The sequence below is a fragment of the Diorhabda carinulata genome, chromosome 2 (assembly GCF_026250575.1).
Source record: "Diorhabda carinulata isolate Delta chromosome 2, icDioCari1.1, whole genome shotgun sequence".
In the NCBI taxonomy this organism is placed as follows: domain Eukaryota; kingdom Metazoa; phylum Arthropoda; class Insecta; order Coleoptera; family Chrysomelidae; genus Diorhabda; species Diorhabda carinulata.
Window position 1 is genome coordinate 21,051,649 of NC_079461.1, and position 25,618 is coordinate 21,077,266.

Consider the following 25,618-nt stretch of genomic DNA (forward strand, 5'->3'; position numbering starts at 1 on the left):
AGTGACGCCCAAACATTCTGCGAGCTCTTCTTGTGTTTGGCAACAATCTTCATCGAGTAATGCTTCCAGTTCTTCATCTTCTAACTTTTTTGGCCGCCCAGGACGTTCATCGTCTTCCCAGCCAAAACCACCACTTTTAAATCGCGCAAACCACTTTTGGCACGTTCGCTCAGCTAGGGCATGTTCACCACAAACTTCGGAATATTGGAATGCCATAATCAAACCGCACGAATTAAGTTATAGAATTGTATGTCCTAAATAGTAGCTGGTTGAAACATGATGAAGACAAACCTCCCAGCTCCGATATTGTAAATGGCACGCGTTAATCAGGAAGAAAAATCACTGGAATGCTTCCACGTGTATTTTCAAAAGATTACGAGTGTTATGCAGCATTTATAGAACGCTGCGTGCGCTGGAAATCAACGTATAGCACTCGCTGTTTTCGCTTCGACTGTCGCCCCTTTCTCCATTTTGGACGACACCCGATTTCGGGAGAGTGTAAGTGTAATAGTTTATCCATACTTTATCTGTACTGAAGATTCGGTTTAAAAAATCGTCCCACTTTTGTCTCGTGGCAAATGCTGCCTGGTGTGATGCTGTTTCGCGATCATACGGCTAATTCTCGACGGTTTCGGCTCCATCTTTGAACGCTTCAGCCCATACAGCAGACTCACTCACTCACCTCGAAGGATTTAGGTATCCTTAACGCCTTTCAAAGACCAAAATCGTAAAACAATACGTTGCACAACGATGGTAGACACCTGATGTTGACTCATGGTCGTAGTACGTACCAAGCTGATAGTAAGAGACCCGGTTAATGGGTAATCGAGTCGCGACCTTCAAAACAGACAGGTGCGCCATCTATAGCTTTATTATCGATCTTATTTATACGTGACTTCGTGTTAAATTATCACTTGGACATGATGAAAATATTTGGGTGAGAAAATCTATTCTTGTTTACATACAGGGGGAAATAGTTTGTTAGAATTGGAACATATTTCTTTGATGGTACCATTTGGAACCAGTTTTTGATCGCTTGATCACAGGAGAGCAAATTTTGATGTCCTGGAAGTTGTCTAATAAAAAAATCTAATAGTTTCTTTGTACATTTAGATCGATTAAACATTATTAAACGTAATATTCAAATAGGTTTTTTCTTATTGAAAATAGCATGCATATTAAAATGAATAATAAAAAAATTCCTCTTAAATTTAAAGAATTATTGTAAATGACTTGATTGAGAACAATCGTTTAATAAAATCCTTTCTCCAAGAAAATTGAAAAAAACTTCAATCGGATTTTAACGTCAAAAGAGGATTTTACAAATTACGATGTTCATACTTTATTTTTCCACCCAAATAAGTACTATATATAGGGTGATCCAACAATAATCGTTCTAATTTAAAAAAGATTTGATATGGGATTTGTTTCATTGGAAAAAAATCATTTTTTTATCGAAAAATGTTTGTAGATACAAAAACAAGAAAGGAATCTTCCTCACCAACATACATAAACATGTGATACAAGTTAAGCTGGGATTACACGATACGTTCGAAGTGAACGTTGGACTTTACCAAAGTGCGCTTTCAATTATTCGGAAAAGTGTTAAATTGTAGAATGTTTCCGTTATAATTTTTCTTTATGATAAATTTACCTTGGAAATCCATCCATTGTCTGATGAGTTCTATGGGGGGTTGAGCCCCGTATACCTCTAACGCGGGCATATTAAAATCATCGATAAAGAAAACTTGTCGTTTGAGAACCGGCGGGCCGAAGACTCCCTTTCTACGCCTGTCTAATTTGGAATCGATCAAATCCTAAGAAAATTTCGAAAATCGATTTGAAAATTTATATATTCTCTAATATTAATCATTAATTAATACTCAAATTGGCCCCAAGTCTAAGTTTGGATTAGAAAAACACAAATTGGATACAGGATTTTTATGAATATTTTGATAGAAAATGACTCTAAAGACGTTTCGATCAATTTTGATCTTCATCAAAATACGGACGAGACTACGATCCATTTTCAAATTGACCACTCATCAGATGATAACGAGTTTTCGAACGTCGTGGTGGTTATTTCGTGATTTCGGTCTTCATTTTAATTTTTTCCTTGCGATTTTTTGTTAAATAGACATTATCGCCTTCGACACATAGCTGATAGTTGTCGCCTTGGTGGTAGTTATGAGAGTTAACTGAAGGGTTGAAAGAGAACGTCCTCATAGCGAATATGAAAACAAATTGAGCCATCTAGTCATCTAGCCATCGATCAAAACAAAAAAACCATAAAGCTAATGCCGTCATTTATTAAAAGCACTTTGTGCGCCTGCGTATCTGTCAAAATATAAGGTACCGGAAGTGGCCATTATCTCAGAACCTAACCTAATCGAACCATGGATAACTTTGTTCGATAGATCTCATCAAGATCTATATGTCTGTGAAAAGTCTTGATAATTGACGTATTCACATAAGAGTTTGTGTGGAAAAAGTATGCAAATGCCATATTTTCACGAAAAATCTATAGATAAAATGAAAATTTAGTAATTTTTGTTAGGTTAGGTTTGTATAGGATAGGTTAGGTTAGGTTAGGTCGTGGGGTGGTATACCAGAATAATTTCATAGCTTTCCATCTTTCCGAGAGAAGAAATCACCTTTTTCTAGAACACCTTTTATGGATGAACTGGTATCCAGGGTGAGATAAACGAATTATTAATTTTTCCTTTTTAGTTCTTGTCAGATGTATTATTTTTTTTTTCAATACAAAACAGTGACGCAGTTGAAAATCATGTTGACGAGCTTTCTAATTTAGGTTTTCAATGTTCATTTTTTGATTTTACTAGTTATAAATTATTAGACGTAACGTATATAAAGACAAAATACCAAGTAATAGAATATGGGATGTGATGTGGTATATATTGATTTGACGATGTATAAACATTAAGTGTTCCGTCAAATTGAGCGTAATTTACATATTCTGTTTTATCATCGACCTACGCTTCGTTTGTGATGCTAATAAACATCTACTCTGTTTCTAATTATTACTTTATATTAGAATTTAGCTCAAAGCAAAATATCAAATCGTTACATTGTAAGCGACGATACTATGGAACAAATCGTGTTAATAACTTAGAAATCTCTTGTTGAGAGAAAACATCGAATTACCCCGCAAAAATTGTACATTTCCTCACAAAACTTTTCAAAAAATGGAATTTATCTCCAAAAACTTCTGATAAAATGCGTCTAATGTTACTAAACTGTATTTACCTGCTGAATTTTCAAACAATCGAGTCTATGTTATCAAGTTAACAATCTACTTCTAGCAAGACGTTTTTCTTACAAAACTTTTGAAAAATGCGTTTAATTCTCCCTGGATATACCTCGGAATATACTGCGCTGTTACCTAATGAAATTTTATCAAAATCGAGTCTGTCTTGTCATCAAGTTACCCCCCAAAAAATGTACCTTTAACAAGACGTTTTTCTTCCAAAAACTTTTGAAAAAATGCGTCTAATTCTCCCTGGATAAACCTCGAAAGTTACTGCGCTGTTACCTATTGAAATTTCATCAAAATCGAGTCTGTCTTGTCATTAAGTTACCCCCCAAAAAATGTACCTTTAACAAGACGTTTTTCTTCCAAAAACTTTTGAAAAAATGCGTCTAATTCTCCCTGGATAAACCTCGAAAGTTACTGCGCTGTTACCTATTGAAATTTTATCAAAATCGAGTCTGTCTTGTCACCAAGTTACCCCCCAAAAAATGTACCTCTAACAAGACGTTTTTCTTCCAAAAACTTTTGAAAAAATGCGTCTAATTCTCCCTGGATAGACCTCGAAAGTTACTGCGCTGTTACCTATTGAAATTTTATCAAAATCGAGTCTGTCTTGTCATCAAGTTACCCCTCAAAAAATGTACCTTTAACAAGACGTTTTTCTTCCAAAAACTTTTGAAAAAATGCGTCTAATTCTCCCTGGATAAACCTCGAAAGTTACTGCGCTGTTACCTATTGAAATTTCATCAAAATCGAGTCTGTCTTGTCATTAAGTTACCCCCCAAAAAATGTACCTTTAACAAGACGTTTTTCTTCCAAAAACTTTTGAAAAAATGCGTCTAATTCTCCCTGGATAAACCTCGAAAGTTACTGCGCTGTTACCTATTGAAATTTTATCAAAATCGAGTCTGTCTTGTCACCAAGTTACCCCCCAAAAAATGTACCTCTAACAAGACGTTTTTCTTCCAAAAACTTTTGAAAAAATGCGTCTAATTCTCCCTGGATAGACCTCGAAAGTTACTGCGCTGTTACCTATTGAAATTTTATCAAAATCGAGTCTGTCTTGTCATCAAGTTACCCCTCAAAAAATGTACCTTTAACAAGACGTTTTTCTTCCAAAAACTTTTGAAAAAATGCGTCTAATTCTCCCTGGATAAACCTCGAAAGTTACTGCGCTGTTACCTATTGAAATTTTATCAAAATCGAGTCTGTCTTGTCACCAAGTTACCCCCCAAAAAATGTACCTCTAACAAGACGTTTTTCTTCCAAAAACTTTTGAAAAAATGCGTCTAATTCTCCCTGGATAGACCTCGAAAGTTACTGCGCTGTTACCTATTGAAATTTTATCAAAATCGAGTCTGTCTTGTCATCAAGTTACCCCTCAAAAAATGTACCTCTAACAAGACGTTTTTCTTCCAAAAACTTTTGAAAAAATGCGTCTAATTCTTCCTGGATAAACCTCGAAAGTTACTGCGCTGTTACCTATTGAAATTTTATCAAAATCGAGTCTGTCTTGTCACCAAGTTACCCCCCAAAAAATGTACCTCTAACAAGACGTTTTTCTTCCAAAAACTTTTGAAAAAATGCGTCTAATTCTTCCTGGATAAACCTCGAGAGTTACTACGCTGTTACCTAATGAAATTTTATCCAAATCGAATCTGTCTTGTCATCAAGTTACCCCCCAAAAAATGTACCTTTAACAAGACGTTTTTCTTCCAAAAACTTTTGAAAAAATGCGTCTAATTCTTCCTGGATAAACCTCGAGAGTTACTACGCTGTTACCTAATGAAATTTTATCAAAATCGAGTCTGTCTTGTCATCAAGTTACCCCCCAAAAAATGTACCTTTAACAAGACGTTTTTCTTCCAAAAACTTTTGAAAAAATGCGTCTAATTCTCCCTGGATAGACCTCGAAAGTTACTGCGCTGTTACCTATTGAAATTTTATCAAAATCGAGTCTGTCTTGTCATCAAGTTACCCCTCAAAAAATGTACCTCTAACAAGACGTTTTTCTTCCAAATACTTTTGAAAAAATGCGTCTAATTCTCCCTGGATAGACCTCGAAAGTTACTGCGCTGTGACCTATTGAAATTTTATCAAAATCGAGTCTGTCTTGACATCAAGGTACCCCCCAAAAAATGTACTTCTAACAAGATGTTTTCATTCCAAAAACTTTTGAAAAAATGCGTCTAATTCTCCCTGGATAAACCTCGAAAGTTACTGCGCTGTTACCTATTGAAATTTCATCAAAATCGAGTCTGTCTTGTCATTAAGTTACCCCCCAAAAAATGTACCTCTAACAAGACGTTTTTTTTTCCAAAAACTTCTGAAAAAATGCGTCTAATTCTCCCTGGATAAACCTCGAAAGTTACTACGCTGTTACCTATTGAAATTTTATCAAAATCGAGTCTGTCTTGTCATCAAGTTACCCTCCAAAAAATGTACTTCTAACAAGACGTTTCTCTTCCAAAAACTTTTGAAGAAATGCGTCTAATTATCCGTGGATAAACCTCGAAAGTTACTGCACTGTTACCTAATGAAATTTTATCAAAATCGAGTCTGTCTTGTCACCAAGTTACTCCCCAAAAAATGTACCTCTAACAAGACGTTTTTCTTCCAAAAACTTTTGAAAAAATGCGTCTAATTCTCCCTGGATAAACCTCGAAAGTTACTGCGCTGTTACCTAATGAAATTTTATCAAAATCGAGTCTGTCTTGTCACCAAGTTACCCCCCAAAAAATGTACCTCTAACAAGACGTTTTTCTTCCAAAAACTTTTGAAAAAATGCGTCTAATTCTCCCTGGATAAACCTCGAAAGTTACTGCGCTGTTACCTAATGAAATTTTATCAAAATCGAGTCTGTCTTGTCACCAAGTTACCCCCCAAAAAATGTACCTCTAACAAGACGTTTTTCTTCCAAAAACTTTTGAAAAAATGCGTCTAATTCTTCCTGGATAAACCTCGAAAGTTACTACGCTGTTACCTAATGAAATTTTATCAAAATCGAGTCTGTCTTGTCACCAAGTTACCCCCCAAAAAATGTACCTCTAACAAGACGTTTTTCTTCCAAAAACTTTTGAAAAAATGCGTCTAATTCTCCCTGGATAGACCTCGAAAGTTACTGCGCTGTTACCTATTGAAATTTTATCAAAATCGAGTCTGTCTTGTCATTAAGTTACCCCCCAAAAAATGTACCTCTAACATGACGTTTTTTTTCCAAAAACTTTTGAAAAAATGCGTCTAATTCTCCCTGGATAAACCTCGCAAGTTACTGCGCTGTTACCTAATGAAATTTTATCAAAATCGAGTCTGTCTTGTCATCAAGTTACCCCCCAAAAAATGTACCTCTAACAAGACGTTTTTCTTCCAAAAACTTCTTAAAAAATGCGTCTAATTCTTTCTGAATAAACCCCGAAATTTACTACGCTGTTATCTACGGAAAAAACTTTGGAAGGTGTCTACCTCCAAAAACTTTATAGATTATAAATATATATAAATATAATTTTCCCTAAATAAACCCAAGAACTCACCGCGTATTTACTTGCTGAGTTTTCATCAAAGTCGAGTTTGTTTTGTCATCAAGTTACCCCCAAAAAATGCATTTTTAAAAAGGCGTGTACCCCCCAAGTTTCACCTACTAAAAGTATTAGTTTGATTCTTATGTGAAAAGACTCTTTTCTCTCATCCAAAAATTGATTTCCAAAAGTGTATTTTCTCCCCCCAAAAAACCTCCAAATATTTTATTTGTCATGATATCAAAAACTCAATCATTCCTTTCAGTTTTCTCAAAATATCCTATTTTCTTATCGAGCTTAGCTCTTCTGAGTTATTGAAAATGATACTTTTTCAAAAACTGGAAAAAAGTTTATGCCCAAAACATGTCGAATCAACCCCTAAGAACCATATACAAAGTTTCTAATTAGAATAACCACACAAAAAGTTCCTATTTCAAAAATACGTTCATCTCCAAAGATTATTCAAAAATATGTCAACTTCACAAATAGACCTTACTGCAATTTTGAAAAATTCACTCAAGATCAAGATCAAGATGGTTAATTGTTTGAAAAATTAATTTATTACCTGGGTTTGATTTGCGGTGGTTCTTGCGGAAAAACTGATGAAATCGCAAATGAATTTCTTGTGCATATTTTTACTCAATTTTCCGATAACTGTCAGAGTTTTTCCAGTACCTGTTGGGCCAACTGCTAAAACGTTATCTTCATTGTACAATAGCATACCAATTAATTCGGCATTTCTAACGTTGTTCACAGTCGGCACTTCGATATCTAATTTACCAAAAATTTTATCAGAATTATAAACAAAATCGGTAGACATCACTAAATATGCATGGAAGTCAACAGAAAATTAAAATGCGTAACTTATTGACAGGTTTTGGTAATATTACGCCTCATCAGCACAGAAAAATTATATTTTCTTGACTTTAATCTTTGTATAAACGGCTAGAAAATATTAAAGAGTTAATGAATGGTCTCTATATAGTTAATAATAATATTTTCTTTAATTAATATTAATTATTTCAATAAAAAAACATAGTTGGTTTTATGAATAACCTTGTACATTTTAGCTTGTTACGATAATCGATGTTTCAACAGAATATCCAGAGAAACGTTCCAAAGCCTTGTTAATTACTTTACATTGCATGTACTGCGACGTAATTACTATAATATTCAGACTATTTCTAATATTAAAACAAAATATATTTCCCTAAACGTTCTCTGTTAATTAGAATAATGTCAACGACAGTATCGCAGCCTTATACGATCAATTCGCTCAATCTAACGATGAGTCCATCAACAGAACAAACCTCAACGAAGAGAAAGCGTTTCTGTAAATTGCAATGAATCTAGTAGAACAACTGATAGATTGAGGCAAGAAAATCTTCTCCTTTTGACAGCTTCACAGCCTTTGACGATCAATTCGCTCAATCTAATGATCAATCAATCAACAAAACAAACCTCAAGGAAGACAAAGGGTGTCTTTAAAGTTCAATGAATCTAGTAGAACAACTGATAGATTGAGGCAAGAAAATCTTCTCCTTTTGACAGCTTCACAGCCTTTGACGATCAATTCGCTCAATCTAATGATCAATCTATCAACAAAACAAACCTCAAGGAAGACAAAGGGTGTCTTTAAAGTTCAATGAATCTAGTAGAACAACTGATAGATTGAGGCGAGAAAATCTTCTCCTTTTGACAGCTTCACAGCCTTATACGATCAATTCGCTCAATCTAACGATGAGTCCATCAACAGAACAAACCTCAACGAAGAGAAAGCGTTTCTGTAAATTGCAATGAATCTAGTAGAACAACTGATAGATTGAGGCAAGAAAATCTTCTCCTTTTGACAGCTTCACAGCCTTTGACGATCAATTCGCTCAATCTAATGATCAATCTATCAACAAAACAAACCTCAAGGAAGACAAAGGGTGTCTTTAAAGTTCAATGAATCTAGTAGAACAACTGATAGATTGAGGCGAGAAAATCTTCTCCTTTTGACAGCTTCACAGCCTTTGACGATCAATTCGCTCAATCTAATGATCAATCTATCAACAAAACAAACCTTAAGGAAGACAAAGCGTTTCTTTAAAGTTCAATGAATCTAGTAGAACAACTGATAGATTGAGGCGAGAAAATCTTCTCCTTTTGACAGCTTCACAGCCTTAGACGATCAATTCGCTCAATCTAACGATGAATCCATCAACAAAACAAACCCCAACGAAGAGAAAGCGTTTCTGTAAAGCTCAAAGAATCTAGTAGAAGAACTGATAGATTGAGGCGAAAAAGTCTTCTCCTTTTGACAGCTCCACAGCCATAGATGATCAATTCGCTCAATCTAACGATCAATCCATCAATAAAACAAACCTCAACGAAGAGAAAGCTCAATACCAATTCTTGAAGTTTGGCGATTTCAGTAAATTTACTTCAAGAGGAATAGAAAGATCTGGGTAAAAAAGTGGAGTAGTTCTACAGCGATCGTTGGAGATTGAGTACAAAATTCAGAAAATCAGTTTGGTTAAAAAAATATTTTTGTTTCTCAAGGTTTAGCTATTAAGCTAGTTTTCCGGGGCTCTCTGAATAACAATTCACTGCTCGAAGTACAGATTCTCCTTCAGAATATACCCAGGGAAAAATGCAGTTAAACGATACGTTGATTGGAGTTTCCTCATCACCTTTGCATCTTGGTCATTGAGAACCTTCTGTGATCCTCATCGCCTTTAAATGCTTCATGTCTAACAACTAATAACAGCCTTAGGTATTATGTGGTTATTGGCATATTGGCATAAACACCTTATAAAAGAACATTTCAACGTCACTGGCGAACTTGAAGGAGTTTGTTTGAACCCCATACGAGTGATTTATGTCTCCTCTATGCACCAAAGGCATTCTGGATCGTCTATGAAGAAGATGGCGTCTTGGATAATCGTGTTCGGTTATAGTACGAGACATTAGTCGTTTTAGAGGGGCAGTAGACAGACGGAAGGACAATTTTTGTGCGCTGCTTTAGCTCAGTCTACTCAGAAATGTGATAGCTATAATTTTTACTTCACCAAGAACTCATTCTTGGTGGGTTTGGTGATCCCAGTGTGATTAGCTACGAGATCTGAACGAGTTGTATATTCAAACATTACTACAGAAATTTCTTGGAAACCCTTAGATGATCCGGATGGGCAACTAAGTCGACCATGTATCAGCTTCAGCTTATAAGAAAAGTGATAGCGAAAATTTATCAATCAATTACGATACTAGAAAACTTTCACTCACCAGAATATTTCATATCTTTTGTTATTTTATATTCTTCGATATTATTCATCCAACTTATCCATGTTGGGGGACTAGGATTACCGTCACTAGTAGTATCGGTGAAGCCTCCATCGTGTAATCTGTTGATGAAGAACATGTTACGATAAATAGTATTAGATAGTAATGTCCAAATCCCAAAAAATATACCGATAGCTGCTCTACATATTGATTCGGCTGCTCAACTAACCCCAGCGTTCGTTCTGAACGCGGCGCGTCGGTAACAGAGCCCGTTTATAAGAAATTTAAAACACTGTTAAACAATTCGGTGATGCGCATGCTTTGGGCGAGTTAATGGTAACAATATGAACCAGAAGTAGAAGAAATATTTATTTAAAAAACGAACATACGTGAAATCATATATGAGAGATGTAGAAGGAGGAACGGGACCGTCTTTCCTCTCCTGTATTTTTTCCCTGATCCATTTATCGAACTTAACCCTTCCATTATTATCGCACGTACAACCAATACTCCACACAACGGAAAATATTACCCAAGGTACCAGCAGTCCCTCTGAAATAAATCATTTATCAAAAATGAAAATTTTTAATCTTCCCTTACTTACTAATCAGTTCCAAAAAGTGTTGCGCAGGTGGGGGTTTATTATCTCTCCCTGCCAAAGGACCCAATCGAAAATCCAATAACCGTAAAAAGCAAGTCAAAATGGCCGAATCGACAGAAGTTAAAATCTCTTTCAAATTATTTCTAACAAAATCTATGGCGGGCAACGCGTAAAATTCAATCAAAGTCTTGAAAGTTTTTTCGTATTGTTTAGCAAGCTGTAAAACGAATCAAATATACTGCCGATGATATCGTAGAAAAAAACAGACTCACATCTGGTAACCTCTTCAACCAGCATTTAACGAAAGGATCCAATCCCAAAACCGCCGGTTCCAAATACACCATCCCGCATCGGGATACGGTTGCCGGCGAAGCGACAGCTAAATCTGCCACTTCGAACATCATCGTCATGGTATCTCTCAATTTTATTATCTCCCCGCTGCTTAAACAAAGTTTTTTGTTATCGTCCAATACGGTATTCATATTTTCGATCCACACGGCGTCTACCGGTCCGTCAAAAATGTACCAACGTTTATCTTTGTTCGGCGCATTTATACCATGTCGTACTAAGCAAGGAAGTATACCATCCGTCCTGAAATACGATGTAGAAATCATAATTTTTCAAAAAATAAACGATATTTTTTGATAACTTTATCATGTTCGATATCAATTTCATTTAAATTATGATTACAGATCTACCCTAAGTACTTAATTAGATAAAAAACTGAATAGAATCCAACTAACAGATCCTTTTAATATTCCTGAAGTTCAGTGGGAAAAAAAAGCAACCAAACTAAAGGTAAACTATTTTCCAAACATTTTGGACAAGCCTTCAAATCCTACTCCACCGTAAACCAAATTGAAATATTAATAAAGCATTTGGTGCTGACAAAACCTTGAGGGAACATCAATTAAGGGGTTCTAATAATCAACATAACTTTTGCGGGAGGTACCCCAAATCAAACTAATCCCTGATAAAGGAAAATTTTTTGAAAAAACTACATCTTACACTTGAATTAGTCCATTACCTGCTAGTACAATAATTAGTTTTTGGAGCGCAAGTCAAACAATCTTTTGAAGATAAAGAAAACTGTTCGATTGCTAACTTAGATATCTCCCAAGCATTCGACAAGGACAAACACGACAGAAAAACCTCCTAAACAACCTTTTCGTAAAATCCTACATGTAAATTGAACATTCGATCAAACGCTTCTTTAGGGATAGAAAATACGTTGACCTCGCCATCTATCTTTGATTTACGATAATAAGAAGATACTATCGGACTGTACGACGGATGACCCAATCATTTCGACGTTTTGACTGTTTGGACTGATGTTTGAGAACTCGCATTGTCTTGGTGGAGAATGATTCGGCTCTTTCGATGCGATATTTGAAAATCTCCCGATAGCCGTTGTACAGATTGGTTCGGCTACTCAACTAACCCCAGCGTTCGTTCTGAATGCGGCGCGTCGGCAACAGAGCCCATTTTTAGGAAATTTAATACACTGTTAAACGATTCGGTAACGCGCATGCTTTGGGCGAATTAATGATTTCTTTTGGCAAACAAATGTTGGTGTATCATTCAGAATCGATATTTCTGGTTATGTCTAGTTATTTCGAAACAAAGACAGTTTCGAAGTTTTGATAGATTTGGCGTACAACGGCCGATTTTTGGACGACCTAACCAGCCAAACAAACACGGTTTAATCTACGTCGAAAATGTTTTGACGTATTCACATCAGTGTTGCCATATCTCAAGACTTAATTAGCGAATCTCGTAATCGAGTTATCTACCCTCAACCCTGTATAGTAAATGCGTATTTGCTTCAACTGTTTGAACGATAGTATTGGAAATTCATTGTATCAAAGTTCTGTGAGATATTTTTGATTTTGAACGTTCAAATACGGGTCTATCAGTATTGCATTTTACGTATTAGTTGACTATCGGATTTAGTATAGTTATTGCCTCTCTAAAAGGCCTTCATGCATTATGAATTCGCGTAAAGAATCCAGGTATATCGATGTGAAACATTTAAACGATGAATCCATCTGAAATCGACTATATTGAAACGATTTTTTTACTCTTATTATTTTTTATCAGATTCAAACCGAATCAGGTCAAAGTTATAACGTTAGGTAAAAATTTCGTTGAAATTGTGTGATTCCAAATAAGAAACGAAATTTTTTTTCGAATTTACTGAGTTCAAACTCGCAAAAAAGCAAAACTTGATCGTAAACTAAAATTCATATAAATAAGTACCGCTATAAATTTTATCTTGTAGTGTCTCCTTCCTTTTCATCCTTTATTCGTCCTCTTTCCCAATCTCTCCTATTCCTTATTCGTATATTTCCCTTTCGCTTCCATTCTCTTCAAACAACTTTCTTTTTCTCCTGAATTTTCTCTTTATTCTTCTTTTTTTCACTTTCTTGATCTTCCTCTTCCAATCACCCGTTATTACTATCTTTACATATTAGTATTTTTTCTTTTCTCTTTCCCCTTCGCTGTCTTTCACACTTTCCTCACCCCCTACTAGTCTCTTCATCGTTTCTATCTATCTCTTCTTTCTCTTTTCAATTAATCCCCACTTTTCTCTTTCTTCCGTTTACTTTTATATTCTTTTTGTCTTTCTCACTTAATCTTTCCATTTTTGTATCGTTTTTCTTCGATCTTATCTTTCTTTTTCAATATTTATCTTATACTTTCTTGATTTTCGATCAATCTTTCTCTTTTTGTTTCTAAATATTCTTTTTCACCCCTTTCTTCGTCCCCTATATAATCTCATTTTCAAGGATCTCTCTTTTACCTTTTCTAATCTTTCCCCTTTTCTTAATATCTTCCTTTTACTTTCTTAATCTCTTGTTCTTACTAATTAATCTTTCCTTTTTTGTTTCTCTATCCCCTTCCTTTCCCTATCCCAATTAGTTCTTCCTGGATCTCCCTTTTTTATCTTTTTTTATCTTTCTCCCTTTCTCTCTTCATAACTTTTTTGTTCTCTCCACCTTCCTCCCTATTATTATATTTATATATCACTCTTTGTTCTTTAATCTTTACTCTTCACTGTCTTTCACACTTTCTTCGCCCCTACAAATCTCTTTATCATTTCTCTTTGATCTTATTTTTCTTTCTCAACATCTTCGCTTTATTTTCTTGATCTCCTGCTGTTTCTCATTCAATCTTTGCGTTTTCGTCTCCCAATCTTCTTCTCTCTCACCTCTTTCTTCGACCCCTATACCGTTTCTTCGTCCCGGATCTTTCTATCGGTTTCCCGATCTCTTTTAATATTTCCCCCTTTCGTTTTTTCTCTCTCGAATTCTCCTTTCGTCTGGCATCTTTATCTCTTTCCCTCCTCCTCCCTCCTAATTATTATCTACACCAAATGCACGCAATGACTCAAGCTAGAGTTCACTACTACAAAGATGACCATATTTTGAAATGCAGCGTTGTCAGGCTGTATTCCTCAAGTTTAGTGGCATTTCACTATATACAGTCTCGTCTAAACGTTAAATTTTTGTTGACATCGAAAAATTCGCTTCTACCACTTTAATTTCTATATTTTGCATCGAGGTATTATTAATTAATTCATTGTATTAAATTTATTTGAACAGAATGTACATTTCAATTATTTGTATAATGAAATTTGAAATTGAAATGTCTAATTGTCTGATTATTCCATTCGACGGGTCTTACATAACGTCAGCAGCTTCAATAGATAATATTTTTTGCATAGTACGTTGTTTCAAAAACAAATATTTGACAGCTTTGTATAGGACCATAAATAAACAAAAAAACATCTCACGAGATGCTGGTACGTCTGTCATCAATTATGACCTAACCAAACGTCATTGCCATCAAGTATCTCAGTTACGAGGTGAAAACCAAAAGTTAAAAGCAAAATCTTGCATCAAAACTAACAATGTCCATACACGGCAGCCCGTGATGGTTATAAAGTCGATTTGTTAGCGTGAACTTTAGATTTTATACAACCCTATAGGAAAAACTCCATAGATGTTAAATCGGGACTACGTGGAGGTCAGTTTATTTTACTGAATTCTAGCAACTCATGGCAGAGATCTATTGGACGTGCGCGAAGCTGCTCCGTCCTGTTGGAACTTTGTTATTTGGTTATAACCATTAAAGTTTTGCAGTTGAGGTACGAAGAAGTCATCTAACATCTGCAAATAACGCTCTGAACTCACTCCGCGTCTCCTTTCATCTTCAAAAAGTAAGAAGCTTCGTACAAATGCGGTTTGGTAAATGTTGGAAAGAGTTAAATCACCTGGATAACGAAATCAAGCCTCGTTTCAGTACCGCGAAGCTTCAGTTTTTGCACCAAGTGAATTTTGAAAGGGTTCAGCACCAAATTTTCGCACATGGTTGAAAGGGTAAAAAAGTTAAAATCCTCGATGACTTATGATGAAATAGTTGTAATAATGTACGAAAAATATATGCAGGACTTACCATTCGTGAGTTTGCAAATCGAATTCTCCATAGAGCTGACCCATAGTAATAGATTTGGGATTGAGTACGTACGTGTGTACAGGTTGGAATGGATAACCGCTCGGTTGAGGTTCCCCTTTCAAACTGGTCATAGCATCTTTCAAAATTTTGTAACACTAAATAATAATATATAATATTATTTTCCTATGCACCACTATTAACAAAGATTAAATATAACCCAGAACCGGCAAACCTTTCTATTCTAGATTGTCTTCCCATAGGAAAAAACTGAGTTTCCACCATGGATCAAATTATCACACCAACCTCCAAATTTGTGCTCGAAATTACATCCAAACATTTCAAAACATTCACTCCACAAATTATTTGTCAATAAAAATTCAGCAGGAACTGCAATATATACAGAGCGTTCGGGAGATAGTAGATGATGTAAAAATAATACTGGGTGATAAATAAATTATCATCATAATAATTATTTATTGAAAATACTTGAAAAAATACTGCTTACTAATGAAGCTGGTTTCACACGAGACGGTTTTATCGATACGGTACAGTTCAATAATAATTTAGAAGGTCCATATTTTTTTTATAATAACCTGAATGGTTAACGATACTTAGAATTTCTCCAAATTGATTTTCCACCCATGTTGAGTGAAATTTGTAAAGAAATGCACGTTAGAACCACTCACAACTTCCTAAACGATGTAAAAAAACATCTTAATAATATTTTTTTTAGGTAGATCTAATAATCTACATATCTCCTAAACCATAAATTTTATCGAGTTGAACAAAGAGTTTTATTAAAAAATCTTTGTAGGAAAATAAGTTTTTTGTAGATAATTTTATAATCTACAATTTTTATCAGAAGTATTTTTATGATAAAACTCACCGTTTTGCTGAAAATTTCCAAAAACTCATTTTTTGACCTTTGACCTTGAATAAAAATTTTTTCCATACACGGAAATGATGGAAAACATTCAAATTCTATGTTCAATTGTATTTTAAACAATTTTACTGTTCGTCAGCTTGATGGGAATATCTAAATTGACCATAATAATAGAAAAAATATTTATTAAGTCCTAACACGTACCATTTTTTAATAACCATATTATCCCTGTTTACATTAGCAGGGAATTTTATAAAGAGTCGGTTAATATCGGTAAATTTTATGGCCGAAAAAGTTTCATAGTAAGTGGTTCTCTCTGTTCATAGTGCAAAAACGAAAATGTCTAGTCGAACGCGCGCCGCAAAACTTCTTACATATTTTGCTATATTTGTGAAAGAGCCCGTACGATGTAAGCTGGTAGTTGAGGACAAAATCTCACAATTTAAATACTTGGGTATAGACCTGTCGAGTTATCACGACCCAGTGAAGGACATAAGAAGCCAGATCAACAAAGCGACTGCCATATCGGGCTGCTTGTATCAGAGAGGAAACCAACAAAACGAAAAGCATGCTTCGGGTAACCGAAATGAAAATGCTCAGGACTAAAACAAATAGTAGATCGAATCAGAACTGAGTTGGAATTTCTGGAACCGTTGGCGATATTCATAGTGAACACACTATTTATTTATTCCACTCGCAATTACACTGTGTGACACGCGTTTCGATAACCAAGTTATCGTCTTCAGAGACTGAAGGTAAACAGTTTACCTGGTTATCGAAACGCGTGTCAGACAGTATAATTGTTAATTTTGGTGTAAAAAGTATATTCAGATCGAATCAGAAACACTGACATCGGGGAACGCATCGTACTCGAAGGGGAAACGGATAGGGAAAAGCGAACCCGGACGACCACCAAAGAGATGAATGAACAGCTGGCAGTTCCCACTCAGGAGCTGATACAGAGGAACCTGCAAAACGAACAGATCCTGCACGAAGGGCGTTTGTTAGTGTACTGAAGGAGTTTTTGGGCAACAATATGGATCCAAACTACCAACAGTTAGTTGATGAACGTCTACAAATCCCTTGGTACTCGATTGTCATTGAAAATTCATTTCGATATGACTTTTTTTCCGAAAATTTTGGAACTGTCAGTTCCACCAAGACAGGACAATTAGATTCGACCATGATGGGTGTTTACTGTTGGTTTTTTAAAAAGAAAAAGTGCAATCCTTCGTAAAAGGAAAAAGTAGAGCTAATTGATATTTAAAGTGATTTTTTTTCATTGTTAATAGATGTGATGCATGTTTATTAGATGTAAACTATAAATGTTTTCAATATATCAATATCTAGTTAGCCTAGACCAGTTCCATGCATAAACAAAATAATGCGTTACCATAGCAACGAACACTAAATTATTAGAAGTGTCAGTGTGAAGTTTGATCTCAAAAAAGTAAACCAGAGTTACGCAAAAAACTAAAAGAAAAAAGATGTCCACCGAAATTATGAAAATCGAAATATTGGAGTGTCGAGCCATCATCAAGTACCTGTATTTAAAAGGGTTAAGAGATAAGCAGATTTACGAAGATATTCTTAATACCCTTGGTGATCAATGTCCTTCGTATGTAACCGTTAAATATTGGACTGCAAGCTTCAAAAGAGGTAAATTTTCCATTGAAGATGATGACCGAACGGGGAGGCCAGTTTCAATGTCAGTTCCCGAAAATATCGATGCAATTCATGACATGATTTTATCACACCGTCTAATTGGGCTAAAACGGATATCAGAAGCTCTGAATATTTCAAACGAACGCTTTCATCATATAGTTCACGTCAATTTGGACATGAGAAAAATTGCTGCAAAATGTATCCCCAAATGTTTGAATGTTGACCAAAAGCGTGCAAGCGTTCGACCTGTGTTCGATTCGAAAACGATGTAGACTTCTTAAACCGAATTGTTACTATGGATGAGACTTGGGTACATTTCTACGATCCAGAAACAAAGCAACAATCGATGGAATGGCGACACTCTGGTTTTCCAAGACCTAAGAAGTTTCGTGTCCAAAAATCTGCTGGAAAAGTTCTTGCCTCGGTTTTTTGGTATTGTATTTTTTGGATAAGAGTAGAACAATAACTGGAGATTACTATTCGACATTACTACGGGAAAAAATTAAAGAGAAAAGACGCAAAACCTCTCCAAAGATGGTTTGCTTTTGCAGGACAACGCCCCTGCACACAAATCTCATGTTGTCATGCAAAAAATTCGCGATTTAGGGTTTGAATTACTAGAACACCCCTCTTATTCATCAGATTCGACACCGTCCGACTATCATCTCTTTTCTCAACTGAAAAAAAAGTTTTAAATGTCGTAAATTTTCTTCCAACGAGGAAGTAATAAAAGCTGTGGATGTCTGATTTGCAGAGCAAGAAGAAACATTCTTGAAAGGTTTAGAGACGTTGCAGGTTCGCTGTAATAAATATATCCAATTAAGAGGAGAAAATGTTGAGTACTAAAATATTTTGACATTGAAATGTTGTTTGGTTCTATAGTAGACTAAGAATTTTTCAATATATCCTCGTACGATTTAAAAAAACGTGAAATTTTTTTTTCTAATAAATATCAAAAATTTCACCAATGATTATGGTTATATAAATGTACCATAAAAACCTGACGTATTGAAATTATTTTTTCCCATATTTTCATATTTGTATATATTTTATCACAATGTATTCTCGCTTTTTTTGTCGAACAGTGTAATTAGAGAAGATCGAGTACCTCCAAACAATATTTCATATTTTGCGTTACTCCCTACGCCTTTTTCCACACACGCACACGCATACCAACTTAACCTTCTGTTTGTGTGTGTAGACCATTCAGTTTTCCACGCGTTTTCGCAACATTCACATCGGGAAAAATGCTCCCGGCGCATTCAAACGTCAAACCGACGCGAAATTTACTTTACGCCGATGAACTGGAATTCGCCCCGAACGAATCATTTTATTACGAACATTCCTGCGAGAACGGTTCCTACGTTTTCGCGACATATCTGATTTTTCTGGATATCTATTATCTACCTGTTATAATAATATCGGGTTTTATAGGTAATTTTTTATCTTGTTTGGTATTACTTTGCACCCAATTGAAATTGAGGAGTTCGAGTTATTATTTAGCGGCTCTATCTATGGCGGATTCGGGTTATTTGTTCTGTTTGTTCTGTTATTCGAAAAACGTTTTCAATTTATATAACAAACGCGGTTTTTGTCAAATATTCATATATTTAACGTACGTATTTTCTTTTATAAGCGTTTGGTTGATAGTGGCGTTCACCGTGGAACGATTTATAGCCGTCAAATACCCATTGAAAAAACCGTACATATGCACGGCTAACAGGGCTAAAAAAATCGTAATCGGACTCAGCGTCGTGGCTTTCATTTTGTATTTATTCGCTTTTTGGATAACCGACGTTATCGATAACGAATGTCGATTGCAACCGAAATATTACGATTTTATGGAAATTTTTAATTATCTAGATACCGCGGGGACTCTCATAATACCTGTCATTTTGATAGTTGCCATGAACGCTATGATCGCCAGGAGTTTATTCAAATTGAAAAAGTACATGCAAAAACGATTGGATAACGACGATGATAATAACACCAAAGAATTCGAGACTTATCGAGATAGTTCTTCACAGGTAAAGTAGATCTATTCTTTTATTTTTTACATAAAAAGCAAGATCAACAAGATTAGTTCAAGTGGTGAAGACGCCTTGAACTTCTGAAGGAAAAAACGTGCCTTTATAGCCGATTCCACAGACCTGCACTTCTCCAAAGAGAGAAATCCAAATAAATCAACATTCTAGGTGCTTATAGACGAACTCGGTGTTTATGAACCATGTCTGTCTGTCGAGGGATAATGTAAAAGCAAGCTCCACAAGATTAGTTCAATTGGTGAAGACGCCTTGAACTTCTGTAGGAAAAAACGTGCCTTGGTAGCCGATTCCACACACCTGCACTTCTCCAAAGAGAGAAATCCAAATAAATCAACATTCTAGGTGTTTATAGACGAACTCGGTGTTTATGAACCATGTCTGTCTGTCGAGGGATAATGTAAAAGCAAGCTCCACAAGATTAGTTCAATTGGTGAAGACGCCTTGAACTTCTGTAGGAAAAAACGTGCCTTGGTAGCCGATTCCACAGACCTGCACTTCTCCAAAGAGAGAAATCCAAATCAATTAACAATCTGGGTGTTTATAGACGAACTCAGTGTTCATTAACCATGTCTGTCCATGACGTTTATGAAGTATGGACCTTCAAAAGACTATGACATTTCAATATTGCGTCTTGATGAAAAAAAGATACTGTACAAACTCAGCAATTGATTCAAAAATGAACCATTCTTTATTGTTTTGTTGAATTTAAACGCGGTAGTACAAACACCGATAATGGTGAATGTTCTGATCGTCCAATTGAGATGATTACTCCGAAAAAAGTCCATGAATTGGTTATATCTGATAGTAAATTGAAAATACGTGAGATATCTGAGGTTGTGAACCTAACCTGACCATGAAAAAGCGGATACCGCGTTTACTAACAATCGATAAAAAACAACAACGTGTTAAATCAGTTTTTTTGGTATAATGAACGAAACGGGACTCATCATTTTACTCTTGAATCAAAATGATCATCATCTGAATGGACTGCAGTCGGTAAACCAGGTTCGAAGCCACAACAGTCAGCTGGGAAGGTTGTGGTTCTTCAGTATTTCGCGAAGCGCATGGAATGTTGTTCATCGACTATTTCCAAAACTATAAAGAATTGTTGGATCGTTTGAATGCAAAAATCAAGATAAAAGGGCCACCTATGTCGAAGAAAACGAATTGCTTCTTCATCCATCGTATAAACCAGATCTGGCACCCAGTGACTACTGATTTTGAGGCAAAAGATGAATCTAGAGAAGTTAGAGAAGCGTTGAAATGATTGATAATGAATAAAAACAATTTTTGACAATAAAATGTGTGTTTTTCTTAGTTAATCACACGATTTGTTGAGTGATGTGTACCGTATATATTTATATAAATGTTATTTCATACGAAAATGGAAAAATATTTCAACTGTCTATTAAAAGAAGTGATGTGCTTGTGGATTACGAATGCTTCAACGTCTTATTACCATCTTTCATTAAAATGGACTATAAAAAGAAAAATTTCGAACTAAAAGAAGAAGAATGAAATTACATAAAATGAATTTTTCATTTAAATTTTTCTTGAATCCATTACATTTAATAGATATATAATACGAGGGTGGTTCAAGTTAGTTTTAAAATTTTTTTTCAGAGTAATACATCGTCAAAAAAATATAAGGATAATCAGGAAATGACGGCGCCAACGAATTTTCCATCCGAAAAAGTGATTTGTAATAAAAATATCATGAAAACACAAAGAATCACGAAAATTGGTAAGTTTTCATATTGAGGTTTTAATCATGACGTAAAATGCGATTTTTTTAAAAAAAAACGGCGCATATACGTGGTGCATTCCATAAGTTCTTGACCACCTATAGTACGTGTTAGAGACAAGTTTCAATTTGCTGCGTAGTGGATAAGGCTTCAATGTTTTCCAATAAGATCAATACAAGTTTGAAACAATTGTAAGTTGTAAGTTGTAAGTGCGTGAAATAATCAGACTCTGCGCATGTCTTCAATTGCGTCTTGCATCATGTCATTCGCCAAGTATTTATGGACCTCACCACGTATATCATATTTCAAAAAACTTACAACTCAGTTTATCTTAAATGTAATTAAAAAATAAAAAATTGTTGTATACAAATTACGCACTTTCTAAGGGGTTTTTCATGTTTTTTTCCTATAATTCGATTGTAGTATACAGTGTCTTCCAAAAGTAACATCTAAATTATTCAATATATAAGATTCGAATCGATATTTCTACTAAAATCGATTAAACCTGATCTTCCGTTTGTCGTTGACGTTTGTTCACAGTTACAATTCACAAGTTACCGTTTGCAATTAGTGTTTTTCGACATAAACGAATTTTTCCATCGACCGTTCGTCGAGACCATAGAAAAGATCCAATCACATCCGTATGCTCCCAATAAAAAAAAATCTTCGTTATTGTCCATAAAAACCGGAAAATTTTTAAGTTAACGTCAAATTTATGATTAGGTTGTCAAACGTCAAACGTCACCAGTCAAGTTTATGAATCGGCGTTTATATATGAATAATATCAGAAAAATAGGGAAGTTTTAAGGGTAACTTTGTTTCAGTTTACGAGAAACGGATAAAGCACGGCACGTCTTGTAGCCAAAATAGCATAAACAGGATGTTGTTAATAATATCTTCGGTGTTTATAGCTTTAAATTTACCAAGGTTAGTATATACCTGAGATTTACGAAATTTTCTACTTTATTATCTATTTAATTATATCTATTCGAATACCAATTTCAATTTAATCACGTAGGTGGTTCAAATATAAACCGGAATATATTTTGGTTTAAAAAATTTTATTATTAAGCTGAAATTTCTTACAGTTTTACTAAATAGTCTCCCTTACGCTCTAGACAACCTACTTTCTAATCGCCGTTCGCCTAGTACCTCTATTAAACAACCCAAATAAATAATAATCACAGGAGGGTGTTTCTTAACCCAATTCGATCGAAGTTTCCATTGTAAGCCGAGCTGTATACGGTCTGACATTATCTTACAGCAATATCGCTATACGGATTGAAATATCTAGTCGTTTTGATCTGTAGATAAGTTTCGACGTGTTTTTTAGACGGTTACTGTAATACTGCGTTTACTATTTTCGTGTCCACGTTTCCCTTCACCGTTGACATTGTAACTTTCGCTTAAACTGCCGCGTCTTTGTCTTTTTTCCTCCTATGTATTGACCCGCAGTAAACTGGTCTATCCAAGTGTCATCTGTGGTAAATTTCAGCTCAAAATTCAAAAGTCTCGGCTGAAATTTCGCGGTTCACGTACAGAACTGCGTAGATCTCCCAAACTGTTTTTCGGAAAAACTTCTGAGGCGTCGCGGGTGTAGCAAATCGGTCATAACTCTTCGATCTTTTCGGAAACGGAACAACCTTCATGTTGAATCTTGAAGACGCCCTCAAATAAATTTCCATGGATTTTACAACGCTTATACATCCTACTCGCTTGTGGTTATAAGTACACTAAAAAGTGAGGTTAAGTGATCCCCGCTGTTCTTTATGCTTCGTTAACATATCAGCCTAGCATCTAGTCCAACCACTACTACGACACTAAATTTTTCGCGCATTTATTAAAAAATTCCGGTTTATATTTGAGGTTCATTTATTAGTTTTCGTTTTCATGGATAATTCCATTAAATTTGACGAAATAAACTATGAAAAATATCTTTTTTTTTTCATCTAAAACTATACGAGGGTAGTAGTCCACAAAACAAGGTTCCCTAGGAGCTGCGAATGATAATAACGTTCATTCTTGTGGTAGATAAATCTTTTAGTTGATTCTTGTATGTACGAATTACGCCCTGGAATTCATTTTTTGTGCGCCAAAAACGTTCCTGTCCAAAGATGGACATATAAACATCCACGACGAATCGTGGAAAGTGGAATAAGCAATACCGAAAGGTCGAAACGTGATGATTCGAAATCTCGACGAAACGATTATTGATGTCAACAAATCCTGAATCCACTTTATTTTGAGAGACCGCTCAGGATTTGCCAATAAACGGCAACGCGTGGAAGCGACTAGCGAATTTCTTCATGTTTACGAAACAGATTTTTGAATAGTGTTGTAATTAGAGGCAAGACCAGGATCCATTTTCTGACACACGGATCCAAAAGAGACACATAGTCGGTGGAGACATCCATCTCGCCGAAATTGAAGAAGTTGGATCAAATTATATCTGCCATCAGTGATGGCTAGTATCTTCTGAGAAATGAAATGTTGATGCGGATCTCGACTGTCAGACTTCAACGCGCGATTCAAAATTAAAGGAGAATGGAGTGAGTTTCCATCACGACAACGCGCATACGCACATTGCCGGACGCGAATCGATTTCAATCGACGTTAAAAAACATCAATAGACTTTAATGGATTGTTAATCTACAATATCTGACAAAAGTAGACGCCAAATGACCTGAATATACATGAATTGACGTGATTCGACCTCAATAGACGCCAATAGACATCAGAAGACATCAATTAACACGAGGTTATGAATTATTCAATGTCAATAAACATATTTTTCATTGTGAAAATTCGTTGGAAACCTTATTTTATGGACACGCCTCGAAAAAATTACGCGCGACTGTAAAAAATTTTTTTTTGCAGCTATTTGGTAAGACTTTGCGTCTACTTCGAAGGTATTGCTGAAATAAGATTCTTTCGTATTTATTTCGAGTGTCTCCAACAATTAGCTATGATTTTATACTACACCAATTTCAGTATTAATTTTTTGTTATACACCATGTGCGGAAAAGCCTTCAGAATGTGCTTAAAGACATTCGTCAGTGATATTTTCAAAAAACTTTTTTGTTTCCCAAATAGAACTCCGGGCTTCCAATTGTGAAATGTTTTTTTTTAGAAATTGTAAAATACGAAAATAAATGTACAAAAATAAATTTTGTTTATTTTCCCAAAATGTGTCAACTCAAATTCCCTGTCAGAATCATTTATGGTAAAAGTTCTTTTGAAAACCAAATTTTAGTTGTATAATTATTTACTCTTTTTGTCGAGTTTTTTCTACGATCGCCCAACATTCAAATGAAAATACCGAGTGGCCTAAAAAACAGTCTATAACGATATTTGTTAGTATCCCTTCAAGGTAATACTGAAAAAATTTGATTTTTGTTCCAAGGAGGAGAAATGTCAACAGTATTTTGACATCTGTCATTTGTCATACACAGTTTTCTCGATATAATTTCTTCTAGTAAATACCGCTGAATGTAAGGTTAAAGATCAAACTTACCATCGTCTTTCCTGATCCTGTCGGACCTACCAACATTAATCCGTGTCGAACTACGGTAGTTTCATACAACTGGATGACTTTTTTCACGTATTCTGGAAGGAAAATTTGGAGAAAAAACAACAACAAAACTGGAAATTAAAATCTCACCGTTCACGTCTTGTAAACCGAGAGCAATCGATGAAGCTCTTATAGATTTTTCGAGATTTCCATAATCTACCGCCTCTTCGACCATTCGAGGAAACAAATCCGATACTATGCCTTGAAAGGAAAAATATTTGGTACAATAAATGAAGAAAAAAGACTTATTTCTAAACCAACTGCAGTGCGCTGATCAAATCGATTCGACTATTGGTGATGAAACACAATATAGAGCCACCGTGTTAGGTCGTCCAAAAATCAGCTTCGATGCGATACATAAACTGATACTACAAGATCGTCATATGACATACTGTGAGAAAGAGACATACTTGGGCATTAATTTCACTCGCATAAATTCAACATTGAATGAACATTTGACTGCCAGAAATATTTGTTCGCGTTGGATACCCCCATATTTGACAATCGCTCAGTAAACTTACCGCTGAATACTATTAAAAAAATCAGTTTCCGTAAACTTATCGCTGAACAATTTTTAAAAAAAATCAGTTTCAGTAAACT

The 25,618-nt window shown here is 35.2% G+C and overlaps 2 protein-coding genes across 3 annotated transcripts in view; one reads left to right on the top strand and one right to left on the bottom strand.

Moving 5' to 3' along the window:
* Positions 1-25,618, bottom strand: part of LOC130903547 (dynein axonemal heavy chain 1-like) — a 79,298-nt gene that overhangs the window by 19,983 nt on the left and 33,697 nt on the right. For both annotated transcript variants that reach the window (XM_057815707.1, XM_057815706.1), the window contains 9 exons: positions 25,109-25,219; positions 24,962-25,053; positions 15,110-15,264; positions 10,924-11,242; positions 10,655-10,868; positions 10,440-10,602; positions 10,054-10,172; positions 7,352-7,557; positions 1,655-1,817 (listed from right to left, as the gene is read on the bottom strand). In XM_057815707.1, coding sequence (XP_057671690.1) covers positions 1,655-1,817; positions 7,352-7,557; positions 10,054-10,172; positions 10,440-10,602; positions 10,655-10,868; positions 10,924-11,242; positions 15,110-15,264; positions 24,962-25,053; positions 25,109-25,219 — 1,542 coding nt within the window. The remainder of the gene's footprint in view (positions 1-1,654; positions 1,818-7,351; positions 7,558-10,053; positions 10,173-10,439; positions 10,603-10,654; positions 10,869-10,923; positions 11,243-15,109; positions 15,265-24,961; positions 25,054-25,108; positions 25,220-25,618) is intronic.
* LOC130903549 (neuropeptides capa receptor) lies at positions 18,872-20,285 on the top strand. The gene has a single exon (XM_057815719.1). It carries the CDS (start codon positions 18,905-18,907, stop codon positions 19,691-19,693), a length of 789 nt encoding a protein of 262 aa, XP_057671702.1. The 5' UTR covers positions 18,872-18,904; the 3' UTR covers positions 19,694-20,285.